We start from the raw sequence: 16,610 nt of genomic DNA on the forward strand, positions 1-16,610 counted from the left end.
CCAAGTAAGGGATAATTAAGACGCCTTTTCTTCGAAGAAGAATCATCATTTCGGCCATTACCTTGGTAAAGACCCGGGGTGCCGTGGACAATCCAAACGGCAGCGTCTGAAACTGATAATGACAGTTCTGTACTACGAACCTGAGGTACCCTTGGTGAGAAGGGCAAATTGGGACATGAAGGTAAGCATCCTTGATGTCCAGGGACACCATATAGTCCCCTTCTTCCAGGTTCGCTATCACTGCTCTGAGTGACTCCATCTTGAATTTGAACCTTTGTATGTAAGTGTTCAAAGATTTCAGATTTAGAATAGGTCTCACCGAGCCGTCTGGCTTCGGTACCACAAATAGTGTGGAATAATAACCCTTTCCCTGTTGTAGGAGGGGTACTTTGATTATCACCTGCTGGGAATACAGCTTGTGAATTGCTTCCAATACTGCCTCCCTGTCGGAGGGAGACGTTGGTAAAGCAGACTTCAGGAACCTGCGAGGGGGAGACGTCTCGAATTCCAATCTGTACCCCTGGGATACTACCTGTAGGATCCAGGGGTCCACTTGCGAGTGAGCCCACTGCGCGCTGAAACTCTTGAGACGACCCCCCACCTCACCTGAGTCCGCTTGTAAGGCCCCAGCGTCATGCTGAGGACTTGGCAGAAGCGGTGGAGGGCTTCTGTTCCTGGGAAGAGGCTGTCTGCTGCAGTCTTTTTCCCTTTCCTCTACCCCGGGGCAGATATGACTGGCCTTTTGCCCGCTTGCCCTTATGGGGACGAAAGGACTGAGGCTGAAAAGACGGTGTCTTTTTCTGCTGAGAGGTGAGTTGGGGTAAAAAGGTGGATTTTCCAGCTGTTGCCGTGGCCACCAGGTCCGAAAGACCGACCCCAAATAACTCCTCCCCTTTATACGGCAATACTTCCATATGCCGTTTGGAATCCGCATCACCTGACCACTGTCGTGTCCATAAATATCTTCTGGCAGAAATGGACATTGCACTTACTCTTGATGCCAGGGTGCAAATATCCCTCTGTGCATCACGCATATATAGAAACGCATCTTTTAAACGCTCTATAGTCAATAAAATACTGTCCCTGTCCAGGGTATCAATATTTTCAGTCAGGGACTCCGACCACGCCACCCCAGCGCTGCACATCCAGGCTGAGGCAATCGCTGGTCGCAGTATAACACCAGTATGTGTGTATATACTTTTTAGGACATTTTCCAGCTTCCTATCAACTGGCTCCTTGAGGGCGGCCGTATCTGGAGACTGTAACGCCACTTGTTTTGATAAGCGTGTGAGTGCCTTATCCACCCTAGGGGGTGTTTCCCAACGCGCCCTAACTTCTGGCGGGAAAGGGTATAATGCCAATAATTTCTTAGATATCAGCAATTTTTTATCGTCACACACTTCATTTAATTCTTCTGATTCAGGAAAAACTACGGGTAGTTTTTTCACACCCCACATAATACCCTTTTTTGTGGTACTTGTAGTATCAGAAATATGCAAAGCCTCCTTCATTGCCGTGATCATGTAACGTGTGGCCCTACTGGAAAATACGTTTGTTTCTTCACCGTCGACACTGGAGTCAGTGTCCGTGTCTGTGTCGACCGACTGAGGTAATGGGCGCTTTAGAGCCCCTGACGGTGTTTGAGACGCCTGGACAGGCACTAACTGACTTGCCGGCTGTCTCATGTCGTCAACAGTTTTTTTGTAAAGTGCTGACACTATTACGTAATTCCTTAAATAAGACCATCCAGTCAGGTGTCGACTCCCTAGGGGGTGACATCACTAATACAGGCAATTGCTCCGCCTCCACACCATTTTCCTCCTCATACATGTCGACACACGCGTACCGACACACAGCACACACACAGGGAATGCTCTGATAGAGGACAGGACCCCACTAGCCCTTTGGGGAGACAGAGGGAGAGTTTGCCAGCACACACCAGAGCGCTATATATGTATAGGGACAACCTTATAAATAAGTGTTTCTCCCTTATAGCTGCTATATATGTTTTTATATGCCAAATTAGTGCCCCCCCCTCTCTTTTTTACCCTGTTTCTGTAGTGCAGGACTGCAGGGGAGAGTCAGGGAGACGTCCTTCCAGCGGAGCTGTGAGGGAAAATGGCGCTTGTGTGCTGAGGAGATAGGCTCCGCCCCTTTCACGGCGGCCTTTCTCCCGCTTTTTATGAGGTAAAATGGCAGGGGTTAAATACATCCATATAGCCCAGGAGCTATATGTGATGTATTTTTTACCATAAATAGTGTTTTCATTGCGTCTCAGGGCGCCCCCCCCCAGCGCCCTGCACCCTCAGTGACCGGAGTGTGAAGTGTGCTGAGAGCAATGGCGCACAGCTGCAGTGCTGTGCGCTACCTTTCTTGAAGACAAGATGCCTTCTGCCGCCGATTTCTGGACCTCTTCACTCTTCTGGCTCTGTAAGGGGGCCGGCGGCGCGGCTCCGGGACCCATCCATGGCTGGGCCTGTGATCGTCCCTCTGGAGCTAATGTCCAGTAGCCAAGAAGCCCAATCCACTCTGCACGCAGGTGAGTTCGCTTCTTCTCCCCTTAGTCCCTCGATGCAGTGAGCCTGTTGCCAGCAGGACTCACTGAAAATAAAAAAACCTAAGTCTATACTTTTATTCTAAGCAGCTCAGGAGAGCTACCTTGATTGCACCCTTCTCGGCCGGGCACAAAAACCTAACTGAGGCTTGGAGGAGGGTCATAGGGGGAGGAGCCAGTGCACACCACCTAGTCCTAAAGCTTTTACTTTTGTGCCCTGTCTCCTGCGGAGCCGCTAATCCCCATGGTCCTGACGGAGTCCCCAGCATCCACTTAGGACGTCAGAGAAATGGGGATGTATTTCCCACTATGTGGGTGTCGAAATTATGTCCCCACGTCCTTATGACTACATGTAGCACAATTGATACATCTGTAACATCCTTTTTTCCTACTTCCAAAGAATGCAGCCTTTGTCTGTTTAAAATTGGAAATGTCCGTACGAACCACAGAGTCTTTGATATTTTTCCCAAGCCGAAACTCGCCTTTGGGGTCTGGCTCTTGAAGCTCTGTAAATCCTTGTCGGTGCTGACAATTGGCCCTAAGGCCTTATTTGCAGATTGTGTGATGCGACTACTGGTAGAATATGTGGTGGTCCAAATGATGCAATCTTTTTTTAAATTTCTTTTTACCCCGTCGGTTTAATGATGGTAAGAATAAATACTCTCGATGTGTATTAAGCACTTTCAATTTGTGTTTACACTTTGGTGCTGTTTTTCTAAATGGAGTTAATATTTTTGTCATCATATTTTCGACTTTAGTGCAGTCTACCTGGGCCTGAAAACTACGATAGGGCTAGCAAAGATCGGTCGTCCCCTGCTACCCCCAGAGGTCTGCGCTCTGCTCTCAAAGCAGGGTTGGTGGTCTCTTTGAGCCACTGTCCATGAACCTCACTGCCCATGCTCGGGTGGCTCAGGAGGCTAGCGTGGCATCCCCACAAATGTTGCCATGGGGCCCAATGATGCTTCTGACAACTGGTGTGGGAACTTTTACACTACATTCCCCTCACGCGCACCCCTAGCCCTCCTTCCTCTGTATATGTGGTTTGTCTGTGTAAGTGTGCGATCCGTTCAGTTTGCCGACTGCACGTGCTTTTGTTTTGTATTTTTCTCCGTAGCTTTAAAGTCCCCAAGTGTTTTCACGTTGGGTGAGATCTGCGTTATTGCTGGAAACTGTGTGTGGTACAGACGGAGCTTATTCAAAGAGATACGATTGTAAAATTGTATTGTGTGTCTAAGAAGATTATAAATTATCTCTTCTGATCACGCTTATCAAGATTAATAGATTTAGGAAGATGGTTCTGCAAATGTGGAAATTTGTTTTTTTGTTTTTTTTTAAATCTGGGAGAAAAGAAAAATCTTCATCAAAGTTCCTGTTGTATTCTGGATGTGTGGTACCCGGGAAAGCTTTCCTTTACTAGGCTTTAGGAAGGGTCATCAAAAGGTGTATTGGATATATTTCAGTTTAAAGAGGTTCCAAAAACCTACAGTATGCTGTCTAGTTCTGGTACCTGTAGCTGAGAGGTTCTTATGGCATTATGGTACTTTTGCAAACACATTGGAACAATTCCTAAATGTGTTTTGTGCATTTGTCACTTGTAGGAAGGCGGAGAGCACTCCATGGTAAAAATAAACTCAGTCTAAACAGACAAGGAAAGAAGACTGGCCCAGAAATAGCTTCTGCTGAAATGAAGGACTCTCCAGATGGTAAGATGGGATCACTAGTGTTGTCTTCTAACGCTGTAACCTGCATTACTCTCCTTATACCATAGTCATTTATTTACGTTTTTTTTCTGACCATATCATAACTCGTGAAATAATTGTTTTGCCTAATTTGTATTTTTTCAAAGAAAAATGGAAAGTGGTGGGCGCAACACCATATAATCTTACATATAAGAAAACGATGGACTGAAGGATTCTCTCTTAGTCCGACAGCAAGGGCTTAGTGGGTCTGAAGTGAATTCTCTCTGTATGTCTTCTCAAGGTATGGTTTTTATCTCGGTATGAAGAGACAAATAATAGAACAGACCAGTTTGACAAAAGACAACCGATTTATTCACTCTAAGCACTCACAATTTGACAGTTAAAACGAGCATGTAACCACATGTGAAGTGGATGGGGCTAGCTGGCATCTGGTACTCAAATTACCCTCCCAAAAGGTACTGGAAACTCCGGAATCCACAGCACATCAGGAGAAAACGACAGTCCAGGTCAAACAGCTAGAGCCCTTCACAATCGAACGCCACCAGTAAGCTGGTGGCGTTCCGGAGTTTCCAGTACCTTTTGGGAGGGTCATTTGAGTACCAGATGCCAGCTAGCCCCATCCACTTCACATGTGGTTGCATGCTCGTTTTAACTGTCAAATTGTGAGTGCTTAGAGTGAATAAATCTGTTGTCTTTTGTCAAACTGGTCTGTTCTATGATTTGTCTCTTCATACCGAGATAAAAACCATACCTTGAGTAGACATACAGAGAGAATTCACTTCAGACCCACTAAGCCCTTGCTGTCGGACTAAGAGAGAATCCATCAGTCCATCAAGTTTTCTTAGATGTAAGATTATATGGTGTTGCGCCCACCACTTTCCATTTTTCTTTGTATATGTATATCTTGGAATTTTGGTGAAGGTTCCTGTGTCGGTGGTAGGCTGCTCCTACACCATTGGTAGCGCATTGTGATTGTTTTTTCCATTTTTACTGATTTGTATTTTTTGTTGATTATCATGGTACTAAAACAAAATGGCAAATTCAGCCATGGCAGGTCGGAGAGGTGCAATATACTCTCCCGTTTTCCAGATACTCCACTCCGCCTTTGCTGACCCTCTCCTGAGACAAGCCCTCCCCTCACTTTATCATCATTACAAACCCATGTCTTTCCCATCCTACAGAAACCACTTGGAGTGGCCTCAATAGCTATAACATCGCCAATAAATGGAAGGCACCATCAATTTGTGTGCAACTCCAACACTCCGAGACGTTTTTCTCATGTCCCCCCTTTAGTCAGATGATAACCAATTAAAACACACAGGCCCAGATTTATCATGCCTTGAGTGATAAATAGCATTGTGATAAAGTACCAACCAATCAGCTCCTAACTGTCATTTGTCAAACCCAGCCTGTGATATGGCAGTTAGGAACTGATTGGCTGGTACTTTATTTCTAGCCAAGGATTAGTAAATCGATCCCTGTACTAATGTGTATGTATACAGTGCTCCGTTGATAATGGACAACCAGTAGCTGTCCAACTATTTTAGAACTAGAGGTTCTAACATATTATACATGTTAGGACTAGGGGTTATATTTACTAAGGTTGATTTTAATAAATTTCCGTTTGTTTTAGATCTGGGATGGGGAACCTTCGGCCCTCCAGCTGTTGTTGAACTACACATCCCAGCATGCCTTGCTACATTTTTGCTATTTGGCCATGCTAAAACTGTTGCAGGGCATGCTGGGATCTGTAGTTCAACAACAGCCGGAGGGCCGAAGGTTCCCCATCCCTGTTTTAGAGAGATGGGGGGGGGGATTGATCTTAATCGATATTGGGCTTTCAGGGGTTAAAACACACATTTACTAACATGATTTTTATATTCATGTTTAAATGTTAGTAAATGTTTGTGTCAGCCCTGGAAGTCCAACATTGATTAAGATCGATCTAAAACTGTTCTAAAATCGACCGTTGGTAAATATAACCCCAGTAGTTCCACTGCAGCTAGACCTTAACAGGTGGAAAATTGCGTTTGCCGCTTGATGCAAGCGTCGGACAACAGAAACTGTTAGAACACACACTTAGGGAGTAATAGTAATAGGGTCCGAGTTGACGGAGGTGCGGGACTTCAGGGGAGAGTGCCTTTATTTTTAAAGCGGCAATCATTTATAAGGCTAAACCAGTTGGTGCAGTGACTATTGACTGCCTACCTGGACATTCGGGTAGATATATTAAGCCTGGATAAGTGATATAGCAGTGATAAGTGGAAGGTGATTACGCACCAGCCAATCAGCTCCTAACTGTCAATTTACATATTAGAGCTGATTGGCTGGTGCGTTTATCACCTTGCACTTACCACTGCTTTAGCACTTCTCCAGGCTTAATACATCTGCCCTATTGTAGCTCTGTCATCCGGATACCCTAAAGTTTTAATGGATTTATATTATAATAGCCTATAACTGAACGCAGCTTGAAGTTCATAAAATACTATTTTTGCAGTTGTGACCTCTTGTGGTAGTTATTTACTATTACAGCTGTTTATACATTTTTTCATATATAAAGTGGCAACATTTGCTGAGGAACTATAGAATCTGGGACCATCTTTATTTCAGAACTGGTTTAAAACTAGCTTACGTACAGTACTGAAGTAATAATCGTTTTATAGTGGGGAAAAAAAGCTTTTTACTTTTTCAAGTGAAGCTTTAATCTGGAGCAATCACTTTTTTGTTAGAAGGTTCTCTCACCCCTGTCTATGCTCAAACATAACCGCCTAATGATTACCCTCCAAATATTTGTGGACAACGATAGGGGATTGGTCAGATACCATTCGCTTGTAGCAAAGATAAAAAGATATTCCAAATGTAATATTTATGCGCTCTATAGCAATATCAGTCCTTAGATAAAAGTAGACTGTTTTGCTCCCTTCTTATAATGTACTTTGAATTGAAAGAGATATTTTTCTAGCATTTGGTACCAAAATAAAAACCTTTTTGGCCCAAAAATTGTATAAACTAATAATAGTAAAAAAAAAAAAAAAAAGAATATACATGTATTTCCGCAAAGCCTCAAAGCAATTCATAATGGAGAAAATGAGTCTAGATCGTAAATAAGGGGATGTATTTCACGTAAGTATTTACATATAAGCTCTATGTCCTCACTGACAATAATATAATAATGCTGTAATATTGTCTTTATTGCTGGATTGACACTACATGTTGTACATTCAGTTGTATTTATTATCAGATGTATAGAAGTAGATTTATCGTCACCATCATTATTAAATCATTTTTCTTTTTGTTTGCAGCTCCTAATGAAGAGGATATAAAGCCTCTAGGCTCCCCTGTCTTGTCGCTTGAGCAGACAGCTGTGATCCAAGAAATGGTGAATCACAATGTCCTCCCAGAGTGTATCTCCATCCCTACCACTAAACTACTTAAAATCTCAGACCAAAAGAGTATGGAAGAAGTTGCTCTTGAGCAGGAGCTTGCTGAAGACTTGTACAAAGAAAGTTCGGAAAGAGATTCTCTAAATCAGGAAGAAGACAGTGCAGAAATGCTTGACGACTTCCGAAGTACATCCGATGAGACTCCAGAAGGTTCTCCGAAAAAGAAACCTGTTAAAATCGGTAAACCCAAAGGGGATGCCAATGGAGAGTCACCCGAGGCGTTCATGTTTCCATGCCAGCATTGCGAGAGAAAATTCACAACAAAACAAGGGCTTGAACGGCACATGCATATTCACGTTTCCACCATAAACCACGCGTTCAAGTGCCGGTACTGTGGAAAGGCTTTCGGAACACAGATTAACCGGAGAAGACATGAACGACGGCATGAAGCTGGCCCTAAAAGGAAATCTTTAGAGCTGTCTGCTTCTGGCGAATTTGTTCAAACTCACAAACATATTATCGATTCTCTTAAAGCAACCGATGAATACAGTAGTTCTCGGCTGCAGTATAAAATGACTGATTCTGATAGGGAGACTTCACATTCTGTTCTTTCAGATGAAAACGGAGAGCCAAGCCGAGAACTGCATCCATGTAAATACTGTAAAAAGGTATTTGGAACCCACACTAACATGCGTCGGCACCAACGTAGAGTTCATGAACGCCATCTAATTCCAAAGGGTGTGCGGAGAAAAGGCCATCTGCTTGAAGATACAAAGCTAAAATCTGAGCAGTCTCCACCAGATGAAAACGTTTACATAGAAAACACCGAAATCGAGGAGGACGGAGAAGTGGATGATGTTTATATAATGGACATCTCCAACAATATATCTGAGAATCTAACCTACTATATAGATGGTAAAATACCATCAAACATCGCAAATACTGCTTGTGATGTAATAGAAGTAGAGACCAGCTCTACAGATGTGTTGGGAATCAATTGCTTGCTTACCCCTATCAAGGTTGAAGTTTCTCAGAATACAAGACCTCTGCCATCTGCTTCTTCTGATAATCCAAATCCACTTAGTGACTCTTCCTGCAGTGGAATATTGGAGCCAAAAAAGAGACGAACCATTAGTCCACCTCTACTGTCAAAAATAAAAACTGAAGTGGAGCTAGAACCAGTAACACCTTCTTGCTCTCTTACTATTCCACTAAGTGTGGCTGTAGGTGATAATTTACCTTTTCAGAAGGAGAAAAATGTTTATTTATCTTCAAAGCTGAAACAGCTTCTTCAAATGCAAGAAAGCAACAAGTCTCAAGTTAGTCCATCCCTGCTGTCGGAGATTCCAAAGTTGAGTCCAGCAGTCTCAACTATGACAACCTGTTCCAATAGATTTAAAAGACGCACAACATCACCTCCCAGTTCACCACAACACAGCCCAGCTGCTAAAGAATTTGTTAAACAAGAAGGAAAAACCTCTTGGAATGAAGGTCTTGGTCCAAAAATACCAAAGTTAGAAAGTCATAGTCATTCGCCTGTCTGGAGCTTGTCTGGAAGAGAGGATCAAGATAGCACAAGTCCTTGCGAAGACATAAAGATTGCGAAAGATTGGACTTCAAATCTATCTTTTGGAAATGTCTGCAACCAGCAACCTCTGGACTTGTCCAGTGGAGTAAAACAAAAATCTGACAGCAAAAGTCTAACACAAGTTCCTTGGGAGTCTGTGCTTGATCTGAGTGTAAATAAGAAGCCCTTCTGTGAAAGCGATACAAAGGAGTACAAAGGAAACATCTTGTGCATTGGTGTCAAAAAGAAGAAGCCTACAACATGCATGTTGAAAAAAGTTCTATTAAATGAATATGATGAGTTGGAAGTACCTGAGGAAAGTATTTCACAGACAGATGCTTCTGTTCTTCCCTGTAGAACCGATGAGCAGACGCATGTTCCAGAACTTGAGGCTAGCTCAAGTGATGATCTTTCTCTTCCTCCAGAAGTTTCTTCCCCTGCTCCAGTTGAACACATTTGTACACCAGTTTGCCAGTCACCACCTATTCTAACTCCTTCTGAGGCAACTTCTCCTACTCCATGTCCACCATTTTTGATGGACAGTTCATCACCGCCTCCTCTGCTCACTACTAATGCTCCTTCGCTCCCAGATTCTTTATGCAGTGTACCTCCCACCCCATCTTGCCCATCACCCCTTTCTGCTATCACACAGTCCCCACTCCCAGTTCTTTCATGTACAGTATCTCCATCCCCATCTCCTTCTCCTACTACTGATCCTTCTGGCTCTGCTTCGCCTGGCCCTCCCACCCTCTCCTCTTCATCATCTTCCTCATCCTCTTCCTCTACTCCATCATCATCGTCTTCATCCTCTTGTTCATCTCCTCCACCTTTGACTGTGGGAATGTCAGTCTTATCTCCCTCTTTAAATTTAGAATCTTCTGCAGTGATGTTTGTTAAACAAGAGCGGCATGAAGAAGTATCAGCAACTAGAGACTCTTTACAGACAAGTCAAAATGACTCAACTTCTGAAGGATTTAATAAGACCTTTGTGTGCAATGTTTGTGAATTGCCATTTACATCTATTAAAGACCTTGCCAAACATCTAGTTGTACATGCTGAAGAATGGCCCTTCAAATGTGAATTTTGTGTGCAACTTTTCAAAGATTCATCATACCTCTCAGAACATCGTTCCATGCTGCATGGGGTTGGGAAGATTTTTGTTTGCTCAATATGCAAAAAGGAATTTGCTTTCCTTTGTAACTTACAACAACATCAGCAGGATCTGCATGCAGATCAAGAGTACAGTCATCATGAGTTGGAAAATGGGACTCTTAGGCCACAAAACTTTACAGATCCTAGCAAAGCAAGTTTAATTCAACATCAAAGAATAGATGATGGTGGTGATGATGATGATGATCCCATGACACCATCCCCAGAAGATGATGAAGATCTAAATGATTCTTCTGAAGAACTATATACAACAATTAAGATTATGGCTTCTGGGGAAAAATCGAAAAACCCAGATGTACGCATGGGTCTTAATCAGCACTACCCAAGCTTTAAACCACCGCCTTTTCAATACCATACCAAAAACCCCATGGGTATTGGCACAACTGCAACAAATTTTACTACTCATAATATTCCACAAACCTTCACTACTGCTATACGTTGCACTAAATGTGGGAAAGGTGTTGATAATATGCCTGAATTACATAAGCACATATTGGTATGTGCCTCTGCCAGTGACAAAAAGAGATACACTCCTAAAAAGAACCCGATTCCCTTGAAACAGACTGTGCAGCCTAAGAACGGTGTAGGAGTTGTACTTCTGGAAGCTACAGAGAACAGTCCATATCGGCGGATAGGTCAGCCAAAAAAGCTTAATTTTACCATTGAAATCGGTAAAATGTCTTCTAGAAAGCTGAAGCTGGGTGCAATAAAAAGGAAAAACCAGCTTCTACACAAGGCAATTTTGCAAAAGAACAAAAAAGCCAAGCAAAAATCAGGTTTGAAAATAAATATGTCCCCCGATTTATCGTCTCACGTTTGTCCATATTGCAACCGAGAGTTTACCTACCTTAAAAGTTTGAACAAACATGCATCCTTTAGTTGTCCGAAGAAGCCAGCCTCTCCACCTACCAAAAAAACTCCTCCCAAACCTTTAAAGAAGTCTTCATCTGCCAAGAAACACGCAGCCAGCATCACGCGGCGGACAGCCGATGCCGAGATACAAATGCAAAGCACAGAGACCCATTTGGGAAAAACTAGAGCAAGGAGCATAACACCGGCACCAATTCAGCTACCTACAATACCTATCAAGTCGAAGCAAAGTGTGAAATCTACTCCTCCAGTCAAGTCCAAGAAACCGAATGTCCCTGTTATAAGGAACTCGAGTCCTGTAAGAATGTCTAAAAGTCAAACTGCTGTAGAGGGGAAAAAGTTAAAGAAAGCAACACTCCATGTCCTACCGCAGTCTTTTGGGAAAACCTCACGGAAGCTGCATGTCAAACTGCAGAAGAACAAGTTACCAAACAAGCAGCTAGCAAAGAAGAAGAAAAAAGGCAAATACAAAGGTAAATCCAGGGAGAGAGTAGGAGGACCCCGTACCAGAAGCTCTGCAGACTATTCAGATAAGAGGGAGGATGGAAGACCAGAATCTAGGTAATATAAATCTGCCTATCTAATAGGCTATGTATGCATGGGCGTTTTATTACATGGGAATGTTTTTACAAATACATGTATTTATCATTTGTATTACTTTGAAATTAGAGCCGATGTCACTGCTATATGGGTTTTCTTCTATTCGGTTAGCTGCATTTCACTCATCCCTACAGTGCGAAATGCACCAACCTATACACCTGCATGGAATGTGTGCAAAACAAGCGACGTTACCCATAGTAACTGATAATTGCTTTCATTTTCTAAATTGATAGAATGTAATTGTGGCTATGAAAAACGGTATCCGTTCACATGGTCGACCATGTTATGGTCGACAGTCATTAGGTCGACCACTATTGGTCGACATTGACATGGTCGACATGGACACATGGTCGACACATGAAAAGGTCGACATGAGTTTTTTAACTTTTTTTTCTTTTGGGGAACTTTTCCATACTTTACGATCCACATGGACTACGATTGGAACGGTAAAGTGTGCCGAGCGAAGCGGTAGCGGAGCGAAGGCACCATGCCCGAAGCTCGCGAGCCATGCGAGGGGACGCGGTGCACTAATTGGGGTTCCCAGTCACTTTACGCAAAAAACTACACCAAAAAAAGTTAAAAAAACTCATGTCGACCTTTTCATGTGTCGACATTTCATGTGTCGACCATGTGTCCATGTCGACCATGTCAATGTCGACCAATAGTGGTCGACCTAATGACTGTCGACCATAACATGGTCGACCATTCATATCGGAACCGTGAAAAACACTCTTTTCCTGATATTCATATTCACCGTTATTTCCCCATGTTAATCTGTACTTCAAGTTCAGTTATTTTAAATTTGATAAACTGTATATATGTACAGTAAATGGCTGAGAATCTCTGGTCAGTGACAGAAAAGTGAGAGTTTTGTGCATCCATAGCGAAGTCCTTTAAGTTTTTTGGGTTCTTTTTTTACAAAAAGAAAATGAAAGGGCAGGAAGAAGGCTTTGCCCCCAGCTGTCATACTGTTATGATATGCCAGCACTGAGAAATACTGTAGCTACCTACCATTGGGGCAAGGGAGATCAGTATAATTTTATTGCGATGGAACTAAAAGGATTAATATGAGCATCCCAGACTAGCAGCCTTTTTATTTATTTATTTTTATTTTTAAAGGGGCAATCATTTACAAAACATGTTTTACCTTTGTACATGATTGCCCCTTTTAAAAATAAGTCTAAGTTCGGCCGGCTTCACGCACAGCCGCCGAACTCGGATTTTATTACGTCCCGGACCAAGTATATATCAGATTAGGTGTCTGTACTTATTTGACCATTAAAGCAGTGGTTAAGGTGAGGGACGTCTATGTAATTACAAAGATTCCAGTTTTCCATACAGTCTACTGCACAAATTTGTTTTACATTTAAACAAGTCTACATGTCGGTAACATGCAACACGGTCATCGGACAGTTGTAGCCATCAGTCAGTTGTAGCCACGGTCGTCATTGCTGCGTCGTTGCGAGTACGACGTGAGCTGCCATGCACATGCTTCTTAATTGCACCCGTGACCATTAACATTACACTAAGCAGCAAGAATCACAGCCCGGCATAGTAAGGAGCGGCTGCAACTAGGTGCGCCGGGCGGTGTGCCTGTGTAGCCGATTCGCAGCCACAATAACCGTGACTATATCTGTAATTATGTCTTGTCTAAGAAAACTGTATCACTATTACATTTATGTAATCTCTCCACTTATAAATGAGTAGACTGATGTTCCGGAGCATATTTGTTACTGTAAATCTATCCCATTCATTGGCTGCTAGCGCAGGACGGGACATGCGTAGTACCACCGCCACCGGGGTTATTGTGGTTGCATCTATTAGCGATGCGACCTGATAAGCCCCTTCGTCCATACTATCTGTTAAGCACCTAGAGCACTATAGAAATAAAATTATTTATTATTAATGGATGTGATGGTATCTACTTGTTAACTGGATGTTAGCGCGGTTCACATAATGGCGGCCTTCAGTGATTGTAGATGATAGGTCACCTTTTATCCATATATATTTTTCCATAATAGCAGTTCTACATTTTGTGCCGTTATGACCTTAATACATCACCTTGTGTTCTTGTTTCTCTGCAGGAACCAGTTTTAAAATGTACACCCTCCTGTGACTACTGTTTAACTTTGGAATACCTGTTGCATGGTCAAGCTAAATGAATCACTACAAGATTAAAACAAGAGAATGCAAATTGGGCTGCACATTGATTGTCACAGCCCTTGTCATCACAGCGTCTCTTTCTGCATTTCCTCAGTCTGTGTCGGGCATGCTGAAATACTGTTCATTCCATAAGGACTGCGTACATTCGACTGGGATACTCATCGCCTTGAGTACATTTTAAGTTTAATGCGATTATACTTGGAACAAAGGATTTATTATTATACAGGGGACATAATCTTTAACGATGTTCTCTGTATCTTTTTTATTTAAAAAAAAAAAAAAAAAGATAAAAAGTTGGCAATTCAGGGTTTGAAATATTGCTGCATCTGACACAAGTACTTTGATAAAAATATCAAACAGATTTAAAACTTTTTTTCTTTTCTATAAGTCCTGCAGTTGATGCCTAAATATAAATAAAATCAGTTTGGAACTTTAAGATTTCCAGCACTAGCAACCAGGCTCATGAATTAGTATTTAATATGATTAATACAGTACATTGTTTTTAACAATTCCCAATTTCACATTTTTATATTCACAAAGAGCTGTAGTCTAAAGGTATGTAACTGAAACCAGTTTTGTTTTATTATCTGTTGAGTTCCATTTAAAAAATAGCTATCCCAAGGTTTACAAAAAATGTATGTAATAAATATACTACATATATTGCACACCTGTTTCTTAATGTAGGATAGCTGAAAATCATTGTTTTGACCTGTTGATAGATTTTACAAATGTTATTATGTTTTGTTTTTACCACTACTATTCAGAGCTGTAATATTTCAAATTATTCAACATAAATTTCATTTATATACCCTTATCTGTTATCAGTAATCTACCTCCTAGACTGTAGTTCGACACTTGTTTGGTGAATTTGTGCCACTTTATCGCTTTTACTATCATTCCCATTTTTGTTACATTTCTCTAACTGGGACTTTTATGTTCAGAAATTGTATAAAGCATTTGTAGTAAGTTTAAGTAATAAAAAATTTTAAAAATGCAAAAAAATAAAATATTTAAAATTATTTAAATTGTTTTTGACATGTCAGTTGTTATTATGTGATTTCTTCGTTTTGACAAGTTATATTTTTGGGGGATGTTAATCTTATAATTGTTTTATGTGCTGAAGTTTGCTGTTTGTTCCTTTTTTTTGTGACAAGCGATTTGAAAATATTTTATTGACATAATTAGAATTTAAAAATTTGACAAACTGCTTTTAAACCTGATATTGACAAATATATTTTACTTAAAAGTATACAAGTTAAGATGTGGTTTATGCTATTTTTATTCTGGCATGAAATCTTGTGATTGTCAGATGTGTTTTAAAATGGGAAAATCGTTTATGCTGTTTAAAGCACTTAACCTTATAGATGGGCCTATCGTGATATCTTTTATATACTTGTAATCAATAAAAAAAAAAAAACTTTATTAAACCAAGTTTTAGTATCTTACCTTTAAATCTGTTTAGTAAGTAGAACAAGTGTGATTTTATGACATGAACCATCTTGGTACATGAATAGTATGTACAGATGGAGCCTCGCTCATCTAGCCTTCTCTGCTGCGCCTAGATGCACCAAGGCTTATTAGCATAATCCTTTCATCTATTGTTCTCAGATGCAATACAATACAGAGAGAACATTGCAGCAGGGGATTAAGTACGACTGCCCTGACTCAGTTAATCCTATTAAAAGGATACATGAGCAGGGCTCCATCTGTAAAAGTGGCTTATTTGCATGTTTGCAAAGGTCAAAGAATACCCTGTAGTGTAACAGCTCAATAATGCCATTCTTACCATTGGATTTCTAACTTTTACAGTGGAATCCAAACCACACTTTTACAATGAGATGGTTAGATGTACAGTAATTATAATGACTGCTGTTAAACAGCTTGTTCACACAGGTCCTGATTCTGAAATAGTCGCAATGGCGATGTTGATGCAGTGGAGCAAATTGTTTGAACTGCGCAAACATTTAAGTCACAGTGCGCATGTCCCGCGGTGGTTTTGTGACAGCGGTAGCAGTGAGGATTTATTTGCAAAGTGATTGACAGCCAGGGATGTTTGTGAGGGGATAACGTGGAAGTGTTGACTGAAATGCAGGCGTATTGTGACTGTTTCGGGGACGTGTTACAGATTGTGACTGCGATCGTCAGATTGTGACGTGCGATCGAACTATGTACGCAGTTATAGTGGCTCCAACATTAGTGTTCATTCTAGCACCCTGCACCTTTCAAATCCTGTGCAGTTCCTCTTTCCTGCCTGGGGTGTCGGTCTCTGCTGTGGTGCTTCTCAGCATACTCTGATCTGTTACTCAGTGCTGTGATACAGACCTGTATGTGCTAAGAAGCAAGCACCAGAGCAGAGAGCAACACCCCAGGCAGGAAAGAGGAACTGCACGGATTTTGAAAGGTGCAGGGTGCTAGAATGAACACTAAGCATCTTACTCCCGGCGTCTTTGTACACAAGTAGCAGATCTGACACACCGCCAGTCTCAGTGTAAATTCTGGCGGCAGCGACATGAACATATTTTCGCAGAACCACGCATACGAGATCGCAGTCACACTGGATTTACGTGCACCCCTAAATTCCCAAATTTATTTCACCACTTGCT

The 16,610-nt window shown here is 41.8% G+C and overlaps 1 protein-coding gene across 4 annotated transcripts in view; it reads left to right on the forward strand.

The window, feature by feature from the left end:
• PRDM2 (PR/SET domain 2) overlaps positions 1-15,434 on the forward strand; it is a 282,691-nt gene extending 267,257 nt beyond the window's left edge. For all 4 annotated transcript variants that reach the window (XM_063943520.1, XM_063943519.1, XM_063943521.1 and 1 more), the window contains 3 exons: positions 4,153-4,257; positions 7,557-11,805; positions 13,929-15,434. In XM_063943520.1, coding sequence (XP_063799590.1) covers positions 4,153-4,257; positions 7,557-11,805; positions 13,929-13,941 — 4,367 coding nt within the window. In that variant the 3' untranslated portion in view covers positions 13,942-15,434. The remainder of the gene's footprint in view (positions 1-4,152; positions 4,258-7,556; positions 11,806-13,928) is intronic.
• The last annotated feature ends 1,176 nt before the right edge of the window (positions 15,435-16,610 follow it).

Source organism: Pseudophryne corroboree, chromosome 10, assembly GCF_028390025.1.
Source record: "Pseudophryne corroboree isolate aPseCor3 chromosome 10, aPseCor3.hap2, whole genome shotgun sequence".
NCBI classification, from domain to species: Eukaryota; Metazoa; Chordata; class Amphibia; order Anura; family Myobatrachidae; genus Pseudophryne; species Pseudophryne corroboree.